Source organism: Clupea harengus, chromosome 11 (genome assembly GCF_900700415.2).
Source record: "Clupea harengus chromosome 11, Ch_v2.0.2, whole genome shotgun sequence".
Taxonomy (NCBI): Eukaryota; Metazoa; Chordata; class Actinopteri; order Clupeiformes; family Clupeidae; genus Clupea; species Clupea harengus.
The window spans coordinates 19,860,633-19,873,587 of record NC_045162.1 but is presented as its reverse complement, the minus strand read 5'-3'; the positions used below and the strand labels follow the sequence as shown (position 1 = coordinate 19,873,587).

General features: G+C 40.9%; 1 protein-coding gene across 1 annotated transcript; it reads left to right on the top strand.

Annotated features, from left to right (window-relative positions):
- The first annotated feature begins 6,022 nt into the window (after positions 1 to 6,022).
- Positions 6,023 to 12,091, top strand: prdm13 (PR domain containing 13). The gene is made up of 4 exons (XM_012824553.3): positions 6,023 to 6,262; positions 7,938 to 8,069; positions 8,200 to 8,320; positions 9,882 to 12,091. The coding sequence occupies exons 1-4, from the start codon at positions 6,122 to 6,124 to the stop codon at positions 11,348 to 11,350; spliced, it is 1,863 nt and encodes a 620-aa protein (XP_012680007.1). The 5' UTR covers positions 6,023 to 6,121; the 3' UTR covers positions 11,351 to 12,091.
- Positions 12,092 to 12,955: the final 864 nt, after the last annotated feature.

Below are 12,955 nucleotides of genomic sequence, written 5' to 3'. Positions count from 1 at the left end.
CAAGTTCCAACACTATGTGAAGCTGCCATGACACAGGTACAACTGCAGGCAGAAGAGGTTCAATTGATTTCAGATCAGGGTGATGTCCTTTTGGGGTGGCTGTCAGGAGGAGAGGCATATGAGAATGATTCAGATATGTGGAGAGAATACGCCAGGGGTTAGAAAGAGAGGCAGAGAATCTGAGCATGGAGGAATAGATAGCATTTGACAGCAGTTGTCATGAATTGCTGAAAGGCTTACAGTCATGTGTATGTGCGTGTCTATGTAAGGGTATTTTTGTGTGTGCATACAAAGTGTGTGTGTGTGTGTTTGTGTGTGTTTGTGTGTGTGTGTGTGTGTGTGTGTGTGTGTGTGTGTGTGTGTGTGTGTGTGTGTGTGTGTGTGTGTGTGTGTGTGTGTGTGTGTGTGTGTGTCTTTAGAGTCCCTGACTGATGTTGGCAGGGTCTATAAAAAATGACAGGCTCTCATGATAATTTCACAAGTCGTGGCTGAAATGTAATGTGTTTCCATAATGAAACCACTTTTTAGTGGGACAACAAATTACTGGAGCACAAAAAGACTGGACTACCAATGAAAATATACCAACTGAAACAATGCATGTATGGCATATCTGACCATCAGTTAAGCTAATTCACTGTATGAGATGTCTAACATTCATCATAATTCTACAAATCTGCAATAGAAATTTCCAGTAAACTATTGTCATCAACGGTGAGATCTAAAAAGGTGGGAGGATTGCAAAGGTGTGAGAAAGTACCACCCTGAAACGTCAAATGTGGTATTTGTTAGTAAAAGTGTACTTATTGTAACTATTTCAGAGCAATAGGAATAGATCTAATAGTATTGTATTATTATATTTGTTTTCTTTCTTTCCATGCAAGGTTGTTGGAGAAGCACTTCTTTTCATAAAATAAACAAATGCCAATTCATTAAAATAGGCATCTAAAACTCTGTGATATTGTTGTATAATATGGTGTATTAAAATATGATTAAAATGGTTAATTAAATCGGAATAATAATTATCAATTTAAAAATAATAATTACTTTAAAAACAAATACTACCAATAATAATAATAATAATAATACGCTTTATTTGTATCCACATTCTCTTATTTCTATAATACAAATGAATTAGCCTACCAATAAACAACCAATGCGGACAAAAAAGCTTCTGCGGGCAAAGGCTTATCATGCGAATTTGTTTGACTTGGATGTTATGTGGATGCCTGCATCTCAATCCATTTTGAGTGATATTACTTTAATATGACCATTACCGCAAATGACGGAGGAGCATGCAGACGTCTCACAAGTTCATCAATAGATGGCCTTTGTCTTCAGGTCATCATTTCCACAAGCTCATCCCACCCGATACTCGAGCTCAATTAGCCAGCTCAGGACTATCTTGTTTCTTAGCGGCGACCCACCGGAGATTATCAAAACCTAGAACTGTCAATCCCTGACTCTAATGAGGAACAGCAAGGTCGTCTCTCAGCACTGATTGCCATTGATTCATATCATTAGTTTGCATGTTCCCAGTCACATAATGCGCTCTCGACCCTTAATTCACCAAATCGGCTCTATCGAGAAGGACGTTGGCCAATACATTCGTAGAGCACATTATCAATATAATTAATAGGCATTAGAGTAACCCAGGCGGGAGACCTTTCCACGCCTTCTCCTGTCGGGAGCTATCCGCACTCCTGTCAAGCAATTTGGCGTCTTAATATTTTCCTTGTTGCTTACCTTATTTATCAAGGAAATAAAGAGGAAACAGGCATTGATGAAACACCCAATATTGCAATAACTTTTAAAAGCAATGAGCTTGTTCTTTTTAAACGGGTGAAATCATTTAGAAATTCTGGGGGAAATCAAAGCAGAAGGGATGAAGTTCATTTCTGTACAGTCATAAAAAAATTACATTTGCCAGTTTTGTCCTGAATTCGTTGCTCCCAGCTGGTAGCGCTCCTCAAGGTCAGGTCCTCCAACAGAAGTCAATAGAAAGCTCCGAGGAGCGCATCATTTTGGAATCTAATTTCTGTGTTCTGGAATCATTTCACTTTCATTTACCTTTGTTGGTAATGATAAAGGTCATACGGAACACACCATTTTCTATTGATTTAGTAGTTTGAATTGATTCAATCAATTGATTCAACCATGTTTTTACCATTCAACCAGACATGATTGCTTTTGAGGACACAAAAAGAAAATCCGTTTTCTTTTACAAGCCGTTTTCCTCCAAATATAGCACAAATTCACACCTAAACAATCAAATGTTCAGAAGCATTTTGTTCTGACTTGCTGGAATCAGGTATGTTCACAGTAGTAGGGAGGTGGTGAAATCGAAGTTTCTTTTAAAAAGAACATAGACGTCTATTAGCTACATAGACGAAGGACATAACTCATAAACAACACAGAAATAGCACTAACGACGGGTCCTTAAGCTCCTCAACAAATGTATGCCTTGTGTCAGTATTCAACTATTCTTCAGCCGTGGCTATTCAGGGACCCCTTTTGGTAGAGAATAAAAAAAACAAATAGAATAAATAATGACCTAACACCCCCCCTCCTCCTCCCCCCACCACCAAAAAAAAAAGAAAAAACTTGCAGAGCGTTTCCCATCGTTCAGAGGAATCATCTAAAGGGCCAGTAGTTAGTCTGCACAGAAAACCTGAGAATTTCTGTCAGTCTCTGCATATGGTTTAAGTGCCTTAATACCAATTAGGCCCGGCTGACACACATCGCTATTCATTCCGATACCCCTCTGAATACATTTGCCTAGAAATGAACTTCACAAATAGACCTTGCGCTAAATGCGTTGGACAGCAGAGAGAATCGCCTAGACTGAGAGCTCATTCTTAGGCGTTGGAGTGAGAAAAGGTATGAATTTATAAGGTACACCGAAACATTTCAATTCAGTCGAGTTTACACCCTATTATGCGCGCCTTTTCAGCCGAGACAAGTGGGGTTTAAGTTAGGGAAATTCAGTTCAAAAGGCAGTGCTAACTTTGTTCGGGCTTTGAATAGTGAGACGAAGCGGTTCCTTTCTTGAGAGGGCATTTAAAAATGAGAGCACGCATGAACAGCGTCGAATCAGTTGCCACTTATTTCGACACTTTCTAATGCGATTTTGAATATTAGTCTGGGTTAAAATCCCAATCGTGTCATCTGGTGGGACTCCCATACAAGCATAATTACTATACAAATGCATCCGTAATGTCCCACCCGCATCCCCTATCTGCCGCGCAGCTGGTCGGGATTTTTTCAGAAGCTTGCACTTTCCCGTCGACAGCCAAGGTAAAGCGCATTAGGCTATAAACCACACACATTCACACACCATGGCATTTGAATGAAAGAAACATATGGTTATGACTTTTAATCCGGTTGTGGAGAAAGGCAATGATTTGGGATCAAAAGTACATTATCTGGTTACAAATATTTTATTGGGTGTTCTTAAGAGACATTTTCTTGGAGTTTTCGTGAAAGTATCCATTAGCTTATATTTTGGTAAAAATGTATTGGACATCTCACTGTACTCTCAATGGTTGTCAAAGAAAATATGTAAAAATATGTAAATACAAAATTGTTATAATAAAAAACATTTGTATGCATCCTATTCACTGTAAATAACCTTTACAAACACGTATTACATTCTGAGATATGAGACATCTCGAGAAAAGGAGCACTTCATTGTGAGACGAACAAAGATTTGGAAGAGCTCTTGCAAAAGGTTTATGGTTCGCGTAAAAAATGTGTTTTCCTGGGAGCTTTGGGATCCTTCAGAGGTATTGTGGGGGCCACAGATGCATCTTCATGAAGTGAGGGAACCCTTGGCACTGCGAGGCCGTTTGGAGGCATGAATGGGGTCCCTGGTGGGACATTGCTCGACGCAACAGCTACGCTTTACAGACTTGTTGTTCCTCTACATTCATGGCTCATTATAGCAACCTGTTAAATCAAAACCCCACATTAAGCTCGGATTGTAAAGCTGAGCCGCAGTGAGAGTGAAATGGCCCAAGCCAAATGTTCTCTTAGCTCTAGAAACGATCCTTCACCAGACCTATTCTCTCAGTTGCGGAGACGGAGAAGTCCATAAAAAGTGTGCTGGAATGCTCTGATAGAGCCCACAATATTGTTCTCATATAAAGCTTCGACCATGTAATTAATGTGTCTTTTTTAAAAAGGGGAGAGGACAATGCCACCGTTCAAGCTATTTAATTTCATTTAATTTTCCATCTCATTTGCTTCGAACACTGCTTTCACTTTCAACACTGAGGCTTTGACAGTTCACCGTGCTTCACTGAGCGCATTGGTCCCCTCGCTTTTCCCCCTAGCTCTAAGAAAACAGGAAAGAAAATGTCCCATTCCCTTTTCGGGCAATTTATTTCACTTGGAGAACTTCAACTTTTGAGCCACAAGACAAGAATAAGAATCGCGCTGGCTGGTGTGAGCGTCGCGGAGGCAGGGCCCGCTATTCTGGGGTGGATGGGAACCAGTCACAAATGGCAACATTAATAAATAACCCTCCGCACAGCCGGCCTCTGCATGCGCCTATTGAAAAAATGGCTCGCGTGTCGTTCACGCTCTTTGACTCGTTAAGAGGCGCGAAGAGATGGTTGAAGGGGTGAAACAGTGGGGTACCTTTGCGCAAAAAGAGATCCCACCTCTGAATCTCCAATTACAGCGGACTGTCATCGCAAAGTCGTCGGGGCAGAGGTTAGCAAGACATGTTCATAGCATGGATTTATCGCCCACTGCTTCTTGTTGAGCTCCCTGTCTTCTCTGTTGAAGCTTTCAGCCCTGAGATCAAAGAGGTCAAACTAAGTTTTAAAATCTTAAAGCCATAAAGTGACTGGCGCTTTTACCCTGGCGTTCAATAGATGTGGACCTTTAGCCATTCTAGGACCAGAAAGAGATACTCTCAATAAACAGGGCCAATTCTTCCCATTAAGAATTCTTTATTTAAACACAAAATAAGCAACAAACAGACAAAATGTGACACAACATGTATACATCTTAAAATGTATATTCTTGAAACATGTAGGTCCAGACATGTATTACTGCTAACCAAAGTTGCCACCTAATGTCCTAAAGTTTTGATTAATCCAGCACCTCGACCAAAGCCAAAAGAGTAAATAAATAAATAAATACTTCTATCTATCTATCTATCTATCTATCTATCTATCTTTCTATCTGTCTTTCTATCTATCTCTGTATCTATCTAGGATATACATCAATATCGTGGGCATACTCAAAATTCCTTTACCACACAAGTTGTCATGATTATGGGTTTGCCATTGAGCAAAACCATCTTGCGAGTCAAACCCATGATAAGGAAAACTACAAGTGTGAAATGATAAGATGGTGGTTGTTTTGAAAGCTGTTGCTGTTTTTCTGGTGTTTCTCCCGTTGAGTACCTGCCCGATCCCAGCCCGGCACACGCCGGGAGTCAATAGAAGTTAACAAGTCTACCAAACATTCCTGCCTCTTTTGTTCAATCCGGGACACACAATGCAGCCAAGAGAGAGAATAAAGAGCTTTGAAGTATATTAAACTTAAAAGGATGCAGCCAAGTAGATTTAAAGTAGTCACTGATTTCCAAAAGCCGGGTTCTATAGGAACAATGAAAGGGGGCTGAATTTATGGAGAAATTATACAGTGGATTTGTCACTGAAAATATCGGAACTGCCGGACGGACAAAGCCACATGCTGAGGATTAATGGTCGGGCCAGACCTTTGATTCCGCGCTCTCTTTTCTCTGCCCTTGACAAATTGGATTTTGGGGATGGGAAGGTCGCCTGGCCTATTGTCTCTGGGCCGTTTGGACCTCTTCATTATGCGCGAGGGTGAGGGAAAGTCTCCATGTGACCATCTCGCGGAGTTTCCACACAGCTGCTGAGAGAGCGCAACTCTCTCACAGCCGCGCGCGCACTGCTCGCCCTTGCGCGTTAATGTGCCGTGGGGGCACCTTGCTCTCCTCCATTAGAAAAGCCGGATCAGATGCGCCAGCGCGTCACTTCGCAGGCGGAGATTAGCCTGGCCTCATCTCCTAGTCTCTGCTTGTCTCAATCAGTCCCCTTGCTTGGTCGCCTTGGTTCTGATCCGACTACACGCAGAGCCAGCAATGCAGGCGACCCGGACACCCACAATTAGCGTGATTGCTGACTGCACCATCCCGGCCGGCCTTCGGATAGGACCAGTGCCGGGCCTTTTCAAGCTAGGGAAGTACGTGTCGGACCGCAAAGAAGTTGGACTTAAGAAAAAGGTAGGCACATTTTAAATGCCCTATATCGAGTTTTCAGTAGGAGAATATTGAAACTTTTCGTCCCCTCACATACATTGTGAAGCCTTGACATTGTCTTTCACACTACACATTTTGGTTCAGTGCAAAATATGCAGGCATGCAGACTAATTTCAATAACTTAAAACGCAAAATTGTTAAGTATGCATACTCTGCAACGAGCAGTTGTCAACTTAGGTAATTTTCTTTGATAACGCAAGCCTTGTGCTCAATATTTTCACAGTACTCAGGATATATATTTTTTATAGTATTTAGAATATTTTTGACCTCTTCCTCCTTTTGTCCATTTTTCTTTGCTGATTTTTGTCTTCACTGCCTCTCTATTCCTTTTTTTATTTATTATTGTTTCAAGGCTCAGTAATGATGCAAAAACTACACTAATAATAATACTAATACTACTAATAATAATACTAATAATAACAATAATAACAATATTAGGAATATGCCTAGGCCTATATTACATTTAGATTGGCTTATAAAATAATAGCTCCATCAATTGCTTACAGTTCTGGACAGGTAAAAATAAGGGGCAACTTCCTTAAAATCCTGATGCAGACTTGTCATGAGTAATCGCGCATTTGGTTATTAATTGGTTGGCGCTGTCGTCTTGGGAATAATTGAGCAATATTAGCAGGACAACTTGTCAGTCTGCGCCTCTACTTATCCGCCTTAATGGGACGAGCTGCGGCGGAAGATTTCATGCCCCGGGTCCATCACATTTCACAGGCTCCTAACTCCAGCCTACCATTTCATTTTAATGTAATGCGGCCACAGAAAGATGCCTCAGAAAGAATATAGCCTCCAGCTACTAAAAGAAAAAAACGCCAATTAAAAATAAAACAACTCACCAAAACATACATTGTATTAAGAATAAGAAGTGAAAAATTATAATAATTTGATCAAAGCCTATTTCATTTGTAAATACTAGTCTATGTGTTATTTATAATAGCCTGCATTATACGTAGGCTATTATTTTATTTAGACTACTATTTTTGGGAAAAACGTACAATCCGATCAAATTGTGATTTTTTTTTGCTTCAATGTCTAAAAATATATGTTTTTCATGGTTTGATAAATCCTATAAATAGGCTCGTGCTCTTTTTGCTGTCTGCGCCTGTGATTGATGCGGCTAAATGTAGCGCCCCAGGCCTCGTGCGATCATCAGGTGCAATCTCCGTGTCAAACGTCACGCTTTAATCTTTAATTTGCTTGAACAGTTTAGAAACGCTTTGACACTCCTCAAATTCGTTTCTCATATCAACTCAATTATATGGCACTTCGCCTTGGAAATGATCACCGCTGTTTAATAGACCGAAAAAATACGCATTAACCACGCTTTTGTTACAGACACCTCTATGTATATTTCAATGAACAACTGGGGACTTTCAATAAATACTAAAACACCTACAAACTGTGAGTGAAATTGTAGCGGGAGTGGAACAGTAGAATATGAAAATAGAGAAAAAGAAAACAAACCTGAATGTCACTATCCAACAAAGATGAAACATGAGGAAATTCTGAGCTTTCAACCAAAGACCAGTGTTTCTTTAACACTTAAATTGATACTTTTATCAGTGGAAGTCATAAAAACAAATGTGGTTGAACTAATGTTGTCCTTTTCTCTTGTTTATATTTGTAGATTCGCTTGGTAAGAGGGGATTTCGTGGACGAATCGGGCAGCCCGCTTCCGGACTGGATTGGCCTCATCCGTGCAGCCAGAAACAGCCAAGAGCAAAATCTTGAGGCCGTTTCAGATTTACCTGGAGGCCAGGTACGACATATGACTTCCAAGGAAACGTACAGAGAATGGCATTTGCATTATTTCATTGAAGGACGGCTACAGTCCTATAATGCCACTACAAACATTAATCTCATTCTTTTTTTTTCTCGCCTCACAAAAGATTTTCTATCGAGTGGTGAGAGAAATCCAGACAGGAGAAGAATTAAGTGTGTGGTACTCAAACGCACTTGCTCAGTGGTTTGATATTCCCACGACTGCTACTCCAACACACGACGAGAAAGGTAAGCCCATCAAACTGCTACTATTACATCTCTAATGGATCTGGCGCCTAGCCAGACTGATGGGAAGTGAAGGCTGCAGAAAATGCCCGCATTTTAATTAAAGAAAAACTCTTTATTTAACATTAGCCTTATTTCAAATAGGAATGGATTGATTTACGGTGGATTTATTACAATTGTTATTATTGTACACATTTATCAAATAAAAATAATTGGTTCTCTCGCCTGTTACATAGGACGGGTTCCCAGGCTGACAAAACGCAAAGTCTATCGATAGTTTCATTGAAAGTATTTACATGAATTAATTTGGGTCAATTTACGTGCGCTCATGGGGATTTCATTTAGGCAGATAACTAGGCTATCTTCACATTGGCCACATGTTGGTACTGAATGGCTTGGTACTGAATGGGTTTTTCGATACATAAGACAAATGCTTCTGTTATGCATATAATATAAAGTGCTATACTATAAAATGCTATACTATAAAGATTCATTATCCATTACTTTTTTTTCAATGATTGCACCAGTTCTAAATAAATGCTGCATCTAATTGTGCAAAAATTATAAAAGCAGTAGTAGCACGCCAAACTGTAAAAAATCGAATAGACTTCGAGTAGACTGATGCCACGCCACTTCATTACTTTGATGCAGGGCACAATCTAAGTGACACCAGCAACAAAATCCCATCTAAATCCGATTATAATTTAAGGATGATGATTGTTATTTGTAATCAAGCAAAAGAGGCCCACTAATGATTGTTTATGTTAATTGAATATTGTGGCAGTTAGGCTGACAGAGGGTCCACGGAGGTCTGAGGATGGAATAGATTTTGTCTTTATGTGGCGTACTTTTGTTTGTTTTGCGCTGCGCTCCATCTAATGACAGCCCCGTCCATATGAATTTTAAACTAGACAACAATCATTACCTCACCGCAATATCCATTGTGGCCAGTGGTAGTGATTCAGCGTGAGGAGGGGGGAGGTTAACAAATGTCACCCCGTCATTAATATTCATGCATTCGGGAGCAAATACATTTCAGAAAAGGTGCTCTACGGTAAATTAGCTGGCTACATAAGCTTTTGTTGTCTAATGAATACTAACTTTTATGTGGGATGTATATTGCCCTGATTTGTGACGCACCCTCTGTGTGCGCTGCTCTGCGACCAATACACCGTGCGCTCCTTGACATACGCTCCTCTTTTCTCGAGCGTCAACAGATGGGCCGGCCTCATTGTCTTTCGCGACTTGCGATTTCAAGCCACAGCTGCTGTCACTTCCACGGGAAAGAGCACAGAGAAAGTCTCTATTCATTTTACTGCTTTGGGAGCGCCAGATTGCGCCGGCGTTTGCTCTGTAATAAACAGCCAGGGAGGGATTACAAAATCATTACATCAATATAATTGACCCTAGATTGTTCAACCAGTGTCATGCCAGCGTAAAATGAAGTGGGTTATAGCTAACGGTCGCTTCATTAAATGTGTCAAGTGTAACTCCAAGGCCAGTGATGTTTAAATAAATTATATGGGGTCCCTGTATATTTACTTATTGTATTTTATGTTTTCAGGGGAGGAGCGCTACATCTGCTGGTACTGCTGGAGAATCTTCAAATACCCAAACACACTCAAAGCCCACGTTCATTTCCACTGCGCTCTGAGCAACGGCAGAGGATTTGTAAACAACGAGCAAGCAAGGGGATCTGAAAACCTTAGCAGGTCACCCAAATCAGGAGACATTCCCAACACCTCATCCTCGCCCAGGAACTGTCACAACACCTCCATCTCAGACTCTGTCAAGCGAAACATGTCTTCCTCTCCCTTCCTCAACAAGGCGGGAATATCAAAGAAGTCTACACCGGAGGAACAGGACAGGGCTCTTGATATGAGCGTGGCCTCGGCCAGAAACCACAGTCATCTCCTTGGCCTGAGCGGAACTTCTGCAGTATTGAGCAACATGGGGTTTCACCCTGGAGTGCGCTCAGCATTTAAACCCATGGGACTGTCTAAGATTACTCCAACGGAAGTGTCTAGAGAGGAGTCCACGGGAAAACCAAACGGCATTGGGTTCAATAAGCTTTTGGGGGGAATGAAGTCGACGCGTTCACTGAACGAACCGGTATCTGGAGGTCACCCCTCCAAGTGCGTCCACCCCATAGACTCCACGTCCCCCGTAGTGCCCTGCGCCAACACTATTCGGGGCTTTCCCTTGCTGCCGCACTTTGAGGAGTCCTCTGCTTTCAAGCACGTGGATGGTCGCATGCACTCGGGGCTTTCGCCCTCGCGCTACGCTCAGATCTCTTCTGGGTTCCATTTTGAGCGTTTTTCCTTGCCGCAGTTTGAAGGGGTAAAACCTTACAATGGAGACTGTAACATCCCACTGATGCCCTTCACCGTGTACAACGGCGAGTTGCTGTATAGCTCACCATACTACCCATTTAAGTTTCACTTCAGCAATCTCCTGAAGTACCCGGAGACAGTTTCCTACTTTGGCGCGCCGGGACTAAACCCTGATCTGAGCTCAATCACTAATATTGACAGGGAGATAGCCATGCACACACAACAGCTGTCTGAGATAGCTGTGGAGAAGAACCGGGCAAGGCTCGAGTCCATGCCAGCAGCCAACACTGGCACCGGGAAGCCCAAAAAGGGGCACTTGTGCCTGTACTGTGGTAAACTGTACTCACGGAAATACGGTCTGAAAATACACATGAGGACTCACACGGGTTACAAACCGCTGAAGTGCAAAGTGTGCTTCCGTCCTTTCGGTGACCCCAGCAATCTGAATAAGCACATCCGACTGCACGCCGAGGGGAACACGCCATACAGGTGCGAGTTCTGCGGGAAGGTTTTGGTGCGCAGGAGGGATTTGGAGCGACACGTCAAATCAAGGCACCCTGGACAAACCATAAAAAAAAACGAGGATAAGATAGATGGCATGTACGAAGACCCAGAGCAAAAGAGCGACAATGACAGTGATGTTGATGTTTGCTTCACAGACGATCAAAGCGACCAAGAGTCCAGCAAAAATACTGATTGACACTCTGCGCTCACTACCTGTCAGACATGTTACTAGGCTTTTTGTACATGTACAGATTAATGTAAATATATTTATGAGACCAAGAGATCCAAAAATTGCAGTGACTGAGTTTTCTATTTCTCAAAATGAGCCAAATTGTATTGTTCCATCCTTGCAGATTTTGATTTATACAACACATTTTGAATTAGTTCAAACGAACGCTTTAAAACTTTTGGATCTGAAAGAAACATCTGAACGTCTGATACTGTCTTATGCCCTAATTGGAACTGCACTTTAAAACGCGAGCTAGACATTCGATAAAGACCTGTTGAGTTATTAAAGAGTGGCCTAGGCCTACTCCCACATCCACGGCAAACGAAATATGGAAAATGCGTCTTTTGCCTCCAATAGTATATTTCGTTAGTACATGGCGAACTGTCGCGTTTTTTTGAACATAATTGCTTTTTCAAGGTTCTTAACCACAATTTGTTCAATTTGCACTTTGGCATTTCCACGGCATATGATTCATCTAACGTCATAGTCTATTGGTAGTGTGCTGCGGGAAATATTTTTTACAAATGGTCGATGTTAAAATAGTATTGGTAATGAAATGTTTTTAAAATATGGGTTTAGATGTAAAAATGTATAAAGTAAGTTTATTGGCTGTTATCTGGAACTATGTGGTTTATGTTAATAATGGATATTGTATATGAACATTTCTTCTTGTCTATTACATTGTCGCTTTTTGAATAAAATTGAAGATAAAATAATTTGTATGATTACTGAGTAACTGCTTCAAGCTAACGGTAGTCAGGCAACACTATTTCTTAATACGCCATTGTAGGCTGCATTGGAATGGTATGCTTTGTCTCAATTAAGCACGCTTAACAAATCAACTGATCACAGTCCACAAGTGTTCATAAATAAAATCTTGAGAAAGTTCACGGCAAAGGCATGTGGACAGATTCCTCAAGAGGTCTCCTAGATTTCTTACTCTGTGCACATGTTCGTTTTTGGGACATCTGTAAAATAATTGCAAACCAGGCAAAACAATCTTTTTAACGCGCTTGAAATTTCCAGAAATTTGTGGCTGCTCATTCTATGCGGCTAGTATTGATAGAATACCCTACACTTACGTTTGACAAGTATGAGTTGTGCATATTTGCAATACTAAATAAAATAATACAACAGTCCAATAAAACCCAATCATTTTAAATGAACGTATTAAGGTATTCATTCAAACTATTAATTATTTATTAACAATCAAACAAAATACCTTCACGCTTACCTTACCGATTAGGATCCTACAGGGTTGGGAGATACAATTCTTAAGTAAATGCGCAGTAAATCATAACAGATCTACAAACAGATATGTCCTCTTTACTTACTGTCTTAAAAATACATATTAGTTGAGTTTTTTGTCATTCATCAAAACGAATCTTGAAACTTAACAATTAGGATGGCATGAGTCTGCAGAGGTTTAAGCAATGGGCAGTTGCGGGTACAGAAACAGTAAGAGAAATTACTATTTTTTAATTAGGTTACGTTTTTTTTACAACTTCTGTTGTGGTATTGTGCAGATGTGACTTGGCATAAACACAGGTTCTCGTGTGGATAGCGGTGGAG

What these genes read in the sequence shown, in the direction of transcription:
- prdm13 (XM_012824553.3), top strand. Translation starts at nt 6,122, where the DNA reads ATGCAGGCGACCCGGACACCCACAATTAGCGTGATTGCTGACTGCACC. An exon ending in AAGTTGGACTTAAGAAAAAG is followed by an intron (nt 6,263 to 7,937) that starts GTAGGCACATTT and finishes TTATATTTGTAG; the next exon opens with ATTCGCTTGGTAAGAGGGGA. An exon ending in TCCAACACACGACGAGAAAG is followed by an intron (nt 8,321 to 9,881) that starts GTAAGCCCATCA and finishes TTATGTTTTCAG; the next exon opens with GGGAGGAGCGCTACATCTGC.